At 54.8% G+C, this 12,864-nt stretch overlaps 1 protein-coding gene across 2 annotated transcripts in view; it reads right to left on the bottom strand.

Annotated features, from left to right (window-relative positions):
* Positions 1-12,864, bottom strand: part of STARD10 (StAR-related lipid transfer (START) domain containing 10) — a 53,285-nt gene that overhangs the window by 14,607 nt on the left and 25,814 nt on the right. The window contains exon 3 of one of the 2 annotated variants that reach the window (XM_011953054.1): positions 12,434-12,732. In XM_011953054.1, the coding sequence (XP_011808444.1) occupies positions 12,434-12,732 (299 nt within the window). Of the gene's footprint in view, positions 1-12,433; positions 12,754-12,864 lie in introns of both variants that reach the window. The other variant, XM_011953055.1, reaches the window with a different exon arrangement.

Here is a 12,864-nt window from a genome sequence, read left to right as displayed (position 1 = left end):
TCTTGGCGTCCTCCATGCCTTGCAGGGGGCCTGGCCTATAGCAAGCGCTCAGTAAGGAGCTGTTCCTGAATGGAGGGATAGGCAGGTAAGCCAACAAAGAGGCTGAGCCTGTGTAAGCTTCTCTGACTTTTAGAATGCTGGAGCCCTGGTACGTGGTCCTCCATACATCTGTATAATTCCCAAAGAGGTGCAGCCATGAAAATCCCTGAACTCTTGTAGATCTCTATAACACAAGGACAACTACTATTACTACTTCTATCATCATCCTCTTAAAAAGGGGTAAAGGGCTGGGAGGTGGAGGCATGAGGCTTCAGAAATACCAAGAGACAGGTTCAGGGGAGATTCTGGGACTTGCTTTAAGATCTTTAACAGTCCTGAAAGTCAAAGAAAAGTAAAGTAAAATTGTGCTGAGGTACCAATTTATGCTCAGTCAATTACCAAAAATATATAAAATACTCACTGCTTATGAGGTACTCACTGCTTATGAAGATGTGGTAAAACTATTACACAGTGGCAGCAAAAATTGGTTCCATTATTCTAGAAAATAATTTGGCAAATACTTTTTAAATCATAAAAATGATTTAAAAAGAAATTTATCTTTCTTTCTTTCTTGGTTCACTGCAGTGATCACAGTTCACTGTCCCAGGAGCTGGGACTACAGGTGAGCACCACCACACCCGGCTAATTTTTGTATTTTTTGTAGAGATGGGGTTTCATCATGTTGCCCGAGCTGGTTTCAAATTCCTGGGCTTAAGTGATCCTCCCACCTCAGCCTCTCAAAGTGCTGGGATTGCAGGTGTGAGCCACTGTACCCCACCAAAAATGTATTTTTCAATTCAGTTCCCAGAATCCCAGGACTACAAATTTATACTCAGGAAAAAAATATAAAATACGAAAAAATGTTATGTTACAATATTCATGAGTATATTATTGAATTTGCAATTAGCAAATTATACTGGAGAACAACCTGAATACCACCACCAGCAGCCCCAGTTTGGGTAAGAGTGACACGTCACCCTAATGATGACTGCACACCACGGAGGGCGGAGGGTTCCCCCGAGCAGGGGTGGCCACTGAGCTAGCTCTGCACCTTCAGAACCCAGACAGGCCTATAGGGAGCAGTTGCCAGAAATGTTCCTGAATTAATAATTCTGTAGCAATATGAGAAATTTTTTTTTTTTTTTTTTGAGACGGAGTCTCGCTTGTCGCCCAGGCTGGAGTGCAGTGGTGCCATCTCAGCTCACTGCAAGCTCCGCCTCCTGGGTTCATGCCATTCTCCTGCCTCAGCCTCCAGAGTAGCTGGGACCACAGGCGCCCGCCACCACGCCCAGCTAATTTTTTGTATTTTCAGTAGAGACAGGGTTTCACCGTGTTAGCCAGTATGGTCTCGATCTCCTGACCTCGTGATCCGCTCGTCTCGGCCTCCCAAAGCGCTGGGATTACAGGCGTGAGCCGCCACACCCAGCCAATATGAGAAACTTCTACCGAGCAAGATTAAATGAACAAAACAGGATACAAACTAGTACCTGTGCCATGGTTTAAACTATGAACAAACTCTACACCTTTGAATGAGAGCTGGAAGGAACCAAGGAAAAGTTCTACTCAGGGAACTGAGGCTCCGGGTGATTTATATTTATTTTTCTTTTTTGGATTCTTGTTACTGGTGCTACCGTATCATTTATACAAGAGATAAAAATCACTTTTTAAGAAAATTATTTTTTTTTGAGACAAAGAGTTTGGCTTTGTCACCCAGGCTGGAGTGCAGTGGCACTATCTTAGCTCACTACAACCTCTGCCTCCCAGGCTCAAGGATTCTCGTACTTCAGCCTCCTGAGTAGCTGGGATTACAGGCGTGCGCCAGCGCACCTGGCTAATTTTTGTATTTTTAGTAGAGATGGGGTTTCACCATGTTCGCCAGAATGGTCTCGAACTCCTGGCCTCAAGTGATCCACCTGCTTCAACCTCCCAAAGTGCTGGGATTACAGGCGTGAGCCACCACACCCAGCCTTACTTTTTTTTCTTCCTAATTAAAAGCGTTGCCCAGAACCCCAGGTCCTTACTCCCCGGACCTGAAAGCTGTGACTCAGCTGGTTGGGGCCTGAGACTACCCATCTGATGCTGAGTTAACCTGGGAACACTGCGTTGTCTGGCAGGGCTTGCAGGCACAGACAATGACAACTCTTTAGGTTCAAGGAAGGGATAAAGGGAAGCCAGAAATGCAGGTAGAGGAAGGGGTATCTAAGCTGGGCCCTAAAAGATGACCAGGAGAAGAGACGGCACCCAGATGAAAGGGAGGGGGAAGGGGCTCCCAGAAGAGGTGATAGCCTGAGAACTAGAAATGGCCTGGACTGGTTGGGGGAAGGAGAGAGATCAACTCAGTGCCACAAGGTAACCCGGGTGAACAAGGACAAAGGTGGGAAATGGAACTGTCCTTTAGGGACCTGTTCATTCATTCATCCATTCTCAGCAAATGTGGATGGTGTGTGGCTCTGTGCTAGGAGGTTGGTATAATAAATTCACTGAATTCCATCCTCTCAACTACCTGGGAGGGGGGACAATTACGCCCATTGGTAAATGGTGGCTCAGAAAAGTGAAGTGGAGGAACCAGGTTGGAATCCAGCATGATCAAAAGTCCATCCCTGAGACTATTCCCCGAGAACTAGGCTCTGTTCTGTGTAGGACCCAAGGAATCAGGTGGGCCAGCACCTAGCCAGAGGACAGGTCCATGCTGGGAGCTGGGGCTTTTGAGGGTGTGTGTGGAGTTGGGGGGATGTTGGGGCTGGCTTGCCTAGAGCTGGCGTGGGGGTTGGAAGGACACAGAGCACAGTGGTGTGGGCCCAATGCAGGGTCTTCTTTCCCCATCTTTGAACTCAGTATTCCCACCTGCAAAATGACCAGACAATCCCTATGGCCCTCTCCTGTGAAGTGAAGGGGATCTGGCAGCAGCTACCTCCAACTCATCTTCTCCCCAAAAGTGGGGAGGTGTGAGCCACTGCACCCCACCAAGACTGTAGTGGAGAGTAGAAATGTTACCATGTCTCACCTAGACAGAGCTCCCTGAGCAGACTGAGCTAGGCCTTCTCTGCCGCTCTCCATCCAGGGCTGAGTGACTCATCCCTGCTCTGCCTCCTTCCCCCTTCCCTCCCTAGTCCCCAGCAGCCTCCCTGGACCTCCACCCCCACCTCCACCTCCAGGCTCCAGAGCAGCAGGCCCAGCTCTGCAGCAGTGATGAATGTCCTGCTCTGACCACAACATCGCAGAGGCTGGCCTCCTGCCCTGTACCTCTCCACTTCTATCCTAGGGGGCGAGGGGGAGCCAGGCAGAGAAGGGAGAGCTGAGAAAGGGAGGCAGAGGGTGGAGGGCCTAGAAGAAAAGGGAAGGGGTAGGGGAGGCCAGCGGGACAACACAGAGGCTAGGGCTGACTTCCAGACATCAAGACAGGCAAAGACAAAGAGGGAAAAAGCCTCCCAGGGCTTCCCGGACCACCAGTGGACTGACGCCGCCAGAGCTCTGCAGTCAAGTTCCAGGCTTCATCCCTAACGGCCTCTGGAGCACCACACCCTGGGCAGCCCATAGACGTCTCCCCCTCCCCATGCTCAGCGCTGCCATAGCAGGCACAGTTCTCCCTGTGCCCAGCACTGCCATAATGGGCATGGTTCTCCCTGTGCCCAGCACTGCCATAGCCATAGTGGGCATGGCTCTCCCTGTGCCCAGTGCTGCCATAGTGGGCACGGTTTTCCCTGTGCCCGGCACCACCATAGTGGGCACGGTACTTCCTGTGCCCGGCACCGCCATGGGGGCATGGTTCTTCCTGTGCCTGGTGCTGCCATAGGGGGCATGGTTCTCCCTGTGCCCAGCGCTGTCATAGGGGGTATGGTTCTGGACTTGTCCCTTATGCTCTTACTCTCAACCTCTAGCCAACTCTGCCCCTTGGATTCCACTCGGCCATGACCTTCCCAGAAGCTCCTCTTCATCAGCCCAGATAGGCCTCACCATCCTTGCTTGGACCCCTGTAGCCACATCCTCTTCTCTGGCTTCCTGACTTCCAGGCCACTCTGTCCCCTGTGGCCAGGGAGCTTTTTAAAATCCAGAGCTGATAATGGCCCTTCCCAGCCTGAAAGCTTCTGTTGTCTGTCTGTCTGTCTGTTTCTTTTCTCTCTCTCTCTCTCTCTCTCTCTGCCATTAGGATAAAATCTAAACTCCAAAATGTCCTCCCCACCCTGGTTCTGGCTCTTCTCTTCCTCACTGTTAGCCCTGAACCCCTGCCACAGGGGGAGCCTATCTCCCTGACCAACTCACCAAGACTTTCTCAGTTTGTTGCCTTATCCTGCTGGGCCCCCGAGGCCCCATCTAAACACCACCTCCTGGAGAAACCCCTGTACCATCCCCCCACCATGCTGCCAGTCACTGGCCTCACTCAGCCTGAGTGTATGTCTTTGTCCCCACACTGCTCACAAAAGGCTGTCACTGTCTCCATGTGTCTCCCCATGAGGACTCGAGTCTCTTAAGAGCAGGACCCAGATCTGATATCTCCAGGTGGCTGGCAGGATGGGTGGGAGGCATGAGAAGGGGTTTATTGAATGAATAAACAGCTGGGACAGGAACAACATGACCAGTAGAGACATTAAGGACAGAGTAACCTTAAGACGCAGAAACGAAGTGACCAGGAGAGACATTAAGGACACTGCCAGTAACCATTAAGGGACAGGGGAACAGAGATAGATAGAAAACACACCCCAAAGGGAAGACCTTGAGACCCAGAGACAGGCTTGAGGCAGCTGCACCCCTCTTGGTGCCTCCCCCTATCCCCTCTGGCATGCTTGAACTGGCCTTGATGCCCTGGGGCCCCTGGAGGCAGGACAGGGAGCTTCAGAAGGGGAAACCACAGCACAGTCAGAGCTGAGCCAGGGGCAGGAGCTGCCAGGAGACAGCTGAGGAGACATAATTGGATCACAGACAACTCTGCTTCTGCAGTGAGGGGGTGTGACTCACACACACAGAGTAACGCCAGACACAGAAACACACGCAGAGTCTCACACTCAGAGGCATAGGCGCACATACCTTCAACACAGATTGACTGACCCTGTCAGGTCCCTGTCCCAGGGCTGTCACGTGGGTAGGAAGGGGGAGATGGGAAACCCAGCACCTGCCCCTGAGGAGCTCAGTGTCTGCCAGACTAAGGGCCACATCACACACACAGTCACTCACAATTCAGCTCCACACATGAAGGCTCCAGCAGAATCCTCAATCCCTATCACATTATCTCGTCCTTATGCACAACCATCATCTGGTATCTTATTTAGTTGTGTGCTTCTATTTTGCTTGTCACCCCTTCAGGATGTGAAACCCATGACAGCAGGGTCTGATCTGTGTGGTTTGCCCCTAAATTCCTAGATATGACACAATCCTTGGAACATAGTATGCGCTCAATAAACATACTGAAGCAACGAATGAATGCATGCATGTATGCAAGTGGAGACACACAAGGGAACTCCATCCTTCTGGCTATCAGGCAGGCCTCTACCTCAAGACTCGTCACCTCCCTGGCAAAGTACCAGGCCCCAGCCACTATGGCAGGGTCCAAAGATGGCAGGCACGGGCAGGAGATGATGGAAGGGATCTCGGGAAGCCGGGGACAGAAGGAGGTGGTAACACAAACCCCAAGGATGAGTAAATGGCTCAGGCACCAGAGGGGAAGGCAGAGGTGGCAGTCACCTCCTACTTCCCATTGGGCAGCAGGAGGCAGTATATACGTGCAGACATTGCTCACTGGCCCCAGGACATAGGATTCCAGAGAAGCATCAGAGGTGGCAAGTACCTGCCTTCAGGGAGCCCAGGCTGAGGGGCAGGAAGGCAATGGTTATGCTAAAGCCCCAGAGAACAGCTCCAGCTGCCCTGTGTCACCTGCCCCAGGCTCTCTTTAATTAAATAGAGGTGACAGGAATCTACTGTGATTGGCATGGGACCCTCTGCTGCCCATGCTTTTGAGTCTCCAGGGACCCCAGGGCATCAAGGCCAGTCCAAACATGCCAGAGGGGAAGAAGGGAGGCACCAGGAGGGTGGTATCTCAAGCCTGACATGTGCTCTGAGTTGCTTTCCCCCACCTGTTGCCAGAGCACCACCATCTGCCCAGTCCGGGGCAAAGATGAGGGGTCAGGGTTGAAATAAGGTTTCTATCCCCATCTATCCTCAGTGGCAACCTGGCACCCAGGCCAGGTCTCCTGCTCCTCGGGAATAAGCTGGAACAGCCCCGCCGAGGCCCCGGAGCCCCACAGAGCACTGGGGTCATGGCACCCACAGCCCTGGCTCCAGGTGGCCCGGCCAGGCATGGAGATGCAGGGGAAGAAAGAAAACCTATCTGTCTCCAGGACTCCCTTTCTCTCATCTCCTGAAACTTTAAAGACTCTCGGCTGGAAACTGAGCTGGGGCTTGTTAAAGTTTAAAAGCCCGAGCCTGGGGGGCTGGGTGTGGACAGCACAGAGCCAGCCTGGGGGCTGAGGGCTCCTCTAGTCCCAGCAGGGACACAGCCTGGAGGCACCTTCCACTCCACTCCAGCTCATAAGGGTTCCTGCTTAGCGCAGGCACTGAGGGGGCTGTACATCCATGCCGTCCTGCATCCCAGCCTGCACAACACTTCACAGTGCACACATTGCAAAGAGTTATGCTGTAACCATCATATCCTGTCCATGATCACTCCTAAGGCTCTCTGGATTCCATCCTTTGCTCCATTCTCCACTACCTGGCTTTAAGGTGGGCCTCCGCACCTCTGCCCAGACAAATAGAGCAGCAGCGCCCTCTTACCAGCTTCCCTGTCTAAAACCCTCCCCTGGCACCCCAGAGCCTCTAAGACTCAAGGCATGGGGCCTCGGTCTAGCTCTCTAATCACCTCCAGCCCCCTGAGTTCCGAGCCCACACTGAACCACCTCCCATTCTCCAAATGCACTACCCCATGATCCGCCTCCGGGCCTTTGCACAGCTGCTGCTTTGTATGGAATGCTTCTGATGTGATCAAATTTGTAATCTTCACTCCCCACCCAATTCCAAAAGGATCACCTGAACATTCCTCTGTGCAGTTCCTTCCCTGACCCCCAAGGCTAATTCAGATGCCCTCTCTAGATTTCCAGAGCTCCTGTGACAAATGTGTGTCTCAGCACCCAGCTGGGGGCTCCTTGAGGGCAGGGCTTGGATCTGATTGCCCTCTCTGTCCCCCACCTCCAGCACAGAGCCAAGCAGAAAGAGGCTAACGATGGATGCTTGCTGAATGTGTGAATGAATGAAGTCTCTGAAGACAGGCAGGGCAGATAAGGAAGCTGAATCCCAGGCATAGACAACTTGCCCAGGGGCACACAGCCAGGACTCTGGATCCTGGTGCTCTTTCCCTAGCATCCTCAACCCAACCCAGGCACCTCCTCCAGGAAGACTTCCCTAACACCTCCAGCCACCCCTGATCTTTCCCTTCTCTGAGCACCTCCAACCCAAAGTCTAGACACTAACTAACTGGGGTCATGCTCTCTGGGAGTCTGTTCCCTGAGGACAGCTCTGGAACTACTTCTTCCAGTTCCCCCCATGCCAAGTCGGAGCTGGAACCAGGCAGCTCAGGGCCTAACCCTGGATTCAGGATCCCCTTCTAGGGACCTCTCTGATGGCACAGACTGGCAAGACCTCAGCCACCATCCTCACTCTGTGTCCAGCAGAGCAGCCTCCCCTAAGGTTAGGACAGCCTCTACAGACCACCTGCCCAGCAGCTTCCTGTATAGGGAAACTGTGCCCCATAGCAGGCAGAGCCAAGCTAGAGCTGGAACTGACCCAGTCCAAGGCCCTAAAACTAGATGAACTCGTGGCCCTGCCACTGCCAATAAGAAGACTGACCCAGAAAGGTGAAATGACCCCCAAAGTCACACAGTGAGGACTGGACTCTTGCCCAGCTGGGTCCCCTCTAAGGTGCCCTCCCACAATGACACAGCACAGGGAGACCAATGAGTCCAATCATGTTAATAACCCGGTCCAAGGGAGTGGCAAGATCTCAGCCTTGGCGAGTCAAGGACCTAGGTCCTGATCTAGCTTCAGCCATGTCTGGCTGTTTGGCTGTGCACAAGTGAACCTGCCTTGAGCCTCAGTTTACACATCTGCTTGATGGGATTAAGGAGACCTGTCCCACACACAGCCCTGACCCCACCTTCCCCATGATCCTTTTGAGTCCCAGAGACTGGTAAAGGTGGAAAGGGCCTTGGAGACTCCTGAGCCATCTGGCATTTCACCACGTGAGAGGGTGAGGTGCTGAGGGGTCACGAGCTGAGCACTGGCTTTGGAGTCTGGAACCCAGGTGGCCTGTGGTGTGGGGTAGGTGGACAGTGAGACAGGGCTGGGAGGGGCCACCAGAGCTTTTGCCAAAGGGGAAGGGGAGGAGCAGCAAGACAGGAAGTCAGAGGAGACAGGTCCCCACTGCCCAGCTTCCGGTGGCCAGCGGAGCCTCAGGCTCTCAGCCACACCCCCTCCCACACCTGCTCCAGGGTCAGGCCTCTCCTGTCATGGGCCCAGGCTCCTCTCAGGCCTCATTCCTGCCCCCAGGCTGCCTGTGCAGTGGGTGGAAGGTCACCTGGAACTGTCTGTCCTCTCTTCACCAGGGTCTGAAGACCACTGAGGAGATACGCAGGTCACCCCTGCCTCTCACGCGGCAGGCCTCAGGAGAACAGAGCATGTGTGTATCCAGGCCAGGGCCTCACAGGCCACGTCCTCTGCTGTCTGCCTGCTCCTAATCTCTCCCCCAGGGCCCCAGCCCGGGTGCTGAGTTCAGAGACTCTTGGAGCCAAGAGGGACCAATTGCATAGATGGGCAAGCAGCCCAGAGAGGGGCAGGAATGTGCCCAAAGTCACATGCAACAGCCAGGACTGGACCCCAGCTGGCCCTGGTTGAATGACTGACACAAGCTCTTGGTCTCCCGTTTCTCACACCAATACAGGTGCCATGGGGAAGCTAACCTGGGCTTTGAGAGACCTGAGTTCAGCCTCCAAGCTGCCTCCTGCCTTGTACCCAGGATCTATGTTCAGCATCTGTCCCTGGGACAGGACCTGAACTCTTAGGAGGTGGTATCCGGCTCCTCTCCAGTATTCAGAGCACAGTGCAGCCCTGAGGCCAGGTCAGGCTGGAGGCCAGGAGGGAGGGAAGGGGTGGAGGTGGCCTCCAACAGCCCCTTTCCCTTTGTCTTGGCTCCAACTACTGGGCCCTGAGCCACAGTGGCTTCCAGGGACCTCTGGACCCAGGGAAGCGGAAGGGAGATGAGGAGGAGGAAATGAATCAGGTAGATAGCTAGGTGGATTCCCACCCCCACCCTGGGATCAGGAGCACGGGGCATGTCCAGGGGGCAGCTGGCTTTCCCAGCTCTGGGGACAGGCCCAGAGTAGGCTGGGACAGGAGAAGGGAGGGGTAAAAGGGGGCAGAAGTTCAGCAAACACCTGCAGTTGAGTCATAGCCTCCTGGAGTGACCCAGTCATCCCCAGGGATTCTGGCTCCAGACCTGCTGGGTGACCTTGGCAAGCTACTCCCCTTTGTGGACCTCGGCTTTCTCATCCATCAAACAAGAATAGGATGATAAGAACACGGTGTCCTCCAGGCCTTCAAAGAGTTATGGATGGGGTTAAAGGCCACAGTGTTGACTAAGATACGAGCCCATGCGGAGAGGGGCAGGGGCTCTGGAGCCAGGCTGGCATGGTTCCACTCTTGCCTCAGCTGTGGCATGACCTTAGGCAAACAACATTACCTCGCTCAGCCTCAGTTTCTTTGTTTGTAACATGCAGACAAGACTACTACTGCCCCAGACTAGCCTCAGCGCAAATTAGATGAGGGGGAGAAATGCTTGGCTCAGAGCAGGGGCTCTCATTTATCAGAAATGGGATTATCTGCATGGAACCTGGGAGTCCTGGAATCTTGGGGATGGGAAGATCACAGGCCTCTGTCCATCTCTCCCAGAGCTCCAACTAGCTGTGCTGAGAGGATCAGCAGCGGGGAGCTGGCACTTTGGGGTGCCCATAACCAAGGTCCCAGCCTCCTTCCTGGGTCTGGGCTCTGCTCACCTCCTCTCCTCACCCTCTCTCCATTGTGGGGAGCAAAGCTGGGGAGGCAGCCCGGAGGGAGAAGCAAGGAAGGAGCACTAGCCAAGATGCTGTAGATCTGCTGAGACAGCTGTGTGACTCTAGGCAGGTCCCTGCCTCTCTCTGAGCCCCAATATCCTCACCTGCATCCAGGGGCAGGAAGGGTATGACATAGGGATTACTAAGGACCCTTTAGCACTCCAACATCTGTTCAGTCTGAAAGAAAAGGAGGGTAGGGTCCTGGCTGCCCAGGAGGGTGTACGCCTGTCCAGAAGCCTATAACACCCCAGTTTTTCCAAGTCTCCGCCACCCACAAGGAAGGCCACCTGACAAGCCTGTTCTGGCCACGAGTGGTCTGTTGCAGTCAGCCTGGGCCCCAGATCCACCAATTCCAGGCCTGGGCTGGGCAGGGTTTGCTCATTAACCAAGCCAGATGGAGGAGGTAGCTCTGCCCTATTGACACAGAGGGTGGGAGTACTGGCCTCAGTTCAGACCCCTCCTCCCCTGACTTTCTGGAGTGCCAGCTTGGTAGGGAAACTACACTTCTCCCCCAGTGTGCACTGCCCACCTGAAGGCTTTCCCAGGTCACAGTCAGGCTCTTGTGAATTCCCTTCTCACCTTTCATTCAATTTGTTCCTTGGTTCTTTCCTTCCCTCTCTCTTCCACCAATATCTCTGCTCTAACTGTGTTGGATGCTGGGGACGCAAAGAGGACAGGACCTGAGAGGCTGAAGCGGGTGGATCACTTGAGGTCAGGAGTTCAAGACCAGCCTGGCCAATATGGTGAAACCCCATCTGTACTACAAATACAAAAATTAGCTTAGTGTGGTGGTGTGCACTAGCAGTCCCAGCTACTCAGGAGGCTGAGGCAGGAGAATCACTTGAATCTGGGAGGTGGAGGTTGCAGTAAGCTGAGATCTTGCTACTGCACTTCAGCCTGGGCGACAGAGTGAGGCTTCTCAAAAAAAAAGAGAGGATAGGACCTGTCTCTGCTCTCAGGGAACAATCAGGTAGGACATGCCAGCTGCCTTCCCCTTCCCTGCTCCTCAGGCTCAGACACAGGTCAAGGTCCTGTGGCCCTGGGCAGCGAATCCCAAAGTGGGAGACACACATGGAAACCCAGAGGGAAAGACAGTCAGATGGCCAAGGTGCAGACAGAGTCAGAGAGGAGAAGGGGAGGCAGAAAGTGAGAAGCAGATAATCGTCTGGGGAAGGACAGAAGTATATGTAAATGACTAAGACAAAGTGAGGCAGAAGGGCTTAGGGTCAGAGGGGAAAGGTCAGACATCTCAGGCCTTGGTAAGAGGCCAAGACACATGCCTGGGCTAAGTCTGAGACTAGGCAGAAGGGGAGGGTGGACTCCTCCACATTTCCAGGAGGACAGCAGAAGGGAGAAGGCAAGGCAGAGGGAGGCGAAGGGCACAGCCTACTGCCAAAGCCCACTGCAGGGAGACCTACGAGCCCTGGAAATGCGGCACCCACAGCAACACCAGATGTATTGGGAGCAGCTATTGAGGCCCTTAAACCAGAGTCTTCACCAGCCCCCACCCCATCTGGTCCTCTGGGGGAGGTGGGTTCCCAAGGTCCCAAACCCCAAGCCTGCCCTGCAAGGCAAAGAAAGGAGAATTGTGGGGTTGGGAGGAGCAGGGGAGATGGCTGTGAGCAACTGATGTGTCTGCAACTGCTCCCTATGTTGGCTTCCCTTGACCCCAGGCCCCTTCCTCCCCCAGCCCACCTGCAGCCTGGCTCTGTGCAAGGCAGGGGTATCAGAGCCCTGCCTTCAGGATCTGCCAGCCACAATCCTGAGTCCCTGCAGAAGACTGAGGGAGCAGCCACGGAGGGAGGGAAGGGAAAGAGCAAGAGCAGGGCATCAGGCAGGAAGGACTCAGGTCCTGGGCACCCCAGGGTGCAAAAAGCAGGGAAGGAGACCCAGTTCAGGCTGAGAGAACCAGGAATCAGGGAGAGAAGGGCCCAGTCTCCCCATTGGAGTAACTCAAGTCAGGAACCAGGTGCAGGCTTCCCAAGCAGAGGGGTCCCTGAGGGAGACCACTCTCCTAGAAGGGCCTGGCAGCAGCCCAGCTCCCTGGAGCAGGCAGGGGCATGCAGAAGCCTGGGTTCCAGCTGAGAGAGGCAGGTTGAGTCACTCCTGCTCTCCAGGCCTCTGTTGGCCCATCTGTGTGATGGGGCTTGGCCCAGCTGACTGTGCCTCCTCCCGGTCCCTGGCAGGAGACTCTCTCTGGGCCCAGATACACAGTCAGGTGTCTAGCCCAGAGAGAGGACCAGAAGACTCCGGAAGAGAGGCAGTAAGGGTGCAGTGGAGGCTGAAGTGATAGTGGGCAACCCTACCTTGATCTTGTGCAGCGTCCGATCCATCTCCACAGCCTGCACCCAGACAGACACCCCAGCCTTGCTGTAGGTCAGGTTCCAGCCCACCTCGGCCTCACACTCTGACCGGAAGCTCTGAAAGTCTTGGTCATCGGGCACCTGGACACTCTCACGGCCCAGGACCGGCCGAGGCCCTTGGGGCTCTGTGGAGGCCGCCGGCTTCTCCATAGGGAGTGTGGGGAGGCCCAGGGCCCTAGTCCTAGTCCGGCTCTCCTGGGTCCTCCGCGGAGGCTCCGACAACGTCGACGCCGTTGCAGATGCTGACGCCACCTTCCTGGGACCTGCAAGACCGGTTTGGGGACGGGAATCAGGCGCGCTGGGGGCGCGGGTGGGGCTGTTCGGGGTCCTGGCGGGTGGGGAGCTAGAGAGAGGCAGGGGCTGGCCCCGGGGAA

Source organism: Colobus angolensis, unplaced genomic scaffold (assembly GCF_000951035.1).
Source record: "Colobus angolensis palliatus isolate OR3802 unplaced genomic scaffold, Cang.pa_1.0 Scaffold355, whole genome shotgun sequence".
Classification (NCBI taxonomy): domain Eukaryota; kingdom Metazoa; phylum Chordata; class Mammalia; order Primates; family Cercopithecidae; genus Colobus; species Colobus angolensis.
The sequence above is the reverse complement of the archived record's forward strand: the minus strand, read 5'-3'. Positions and strand labels throughout refer to the sequence as shown.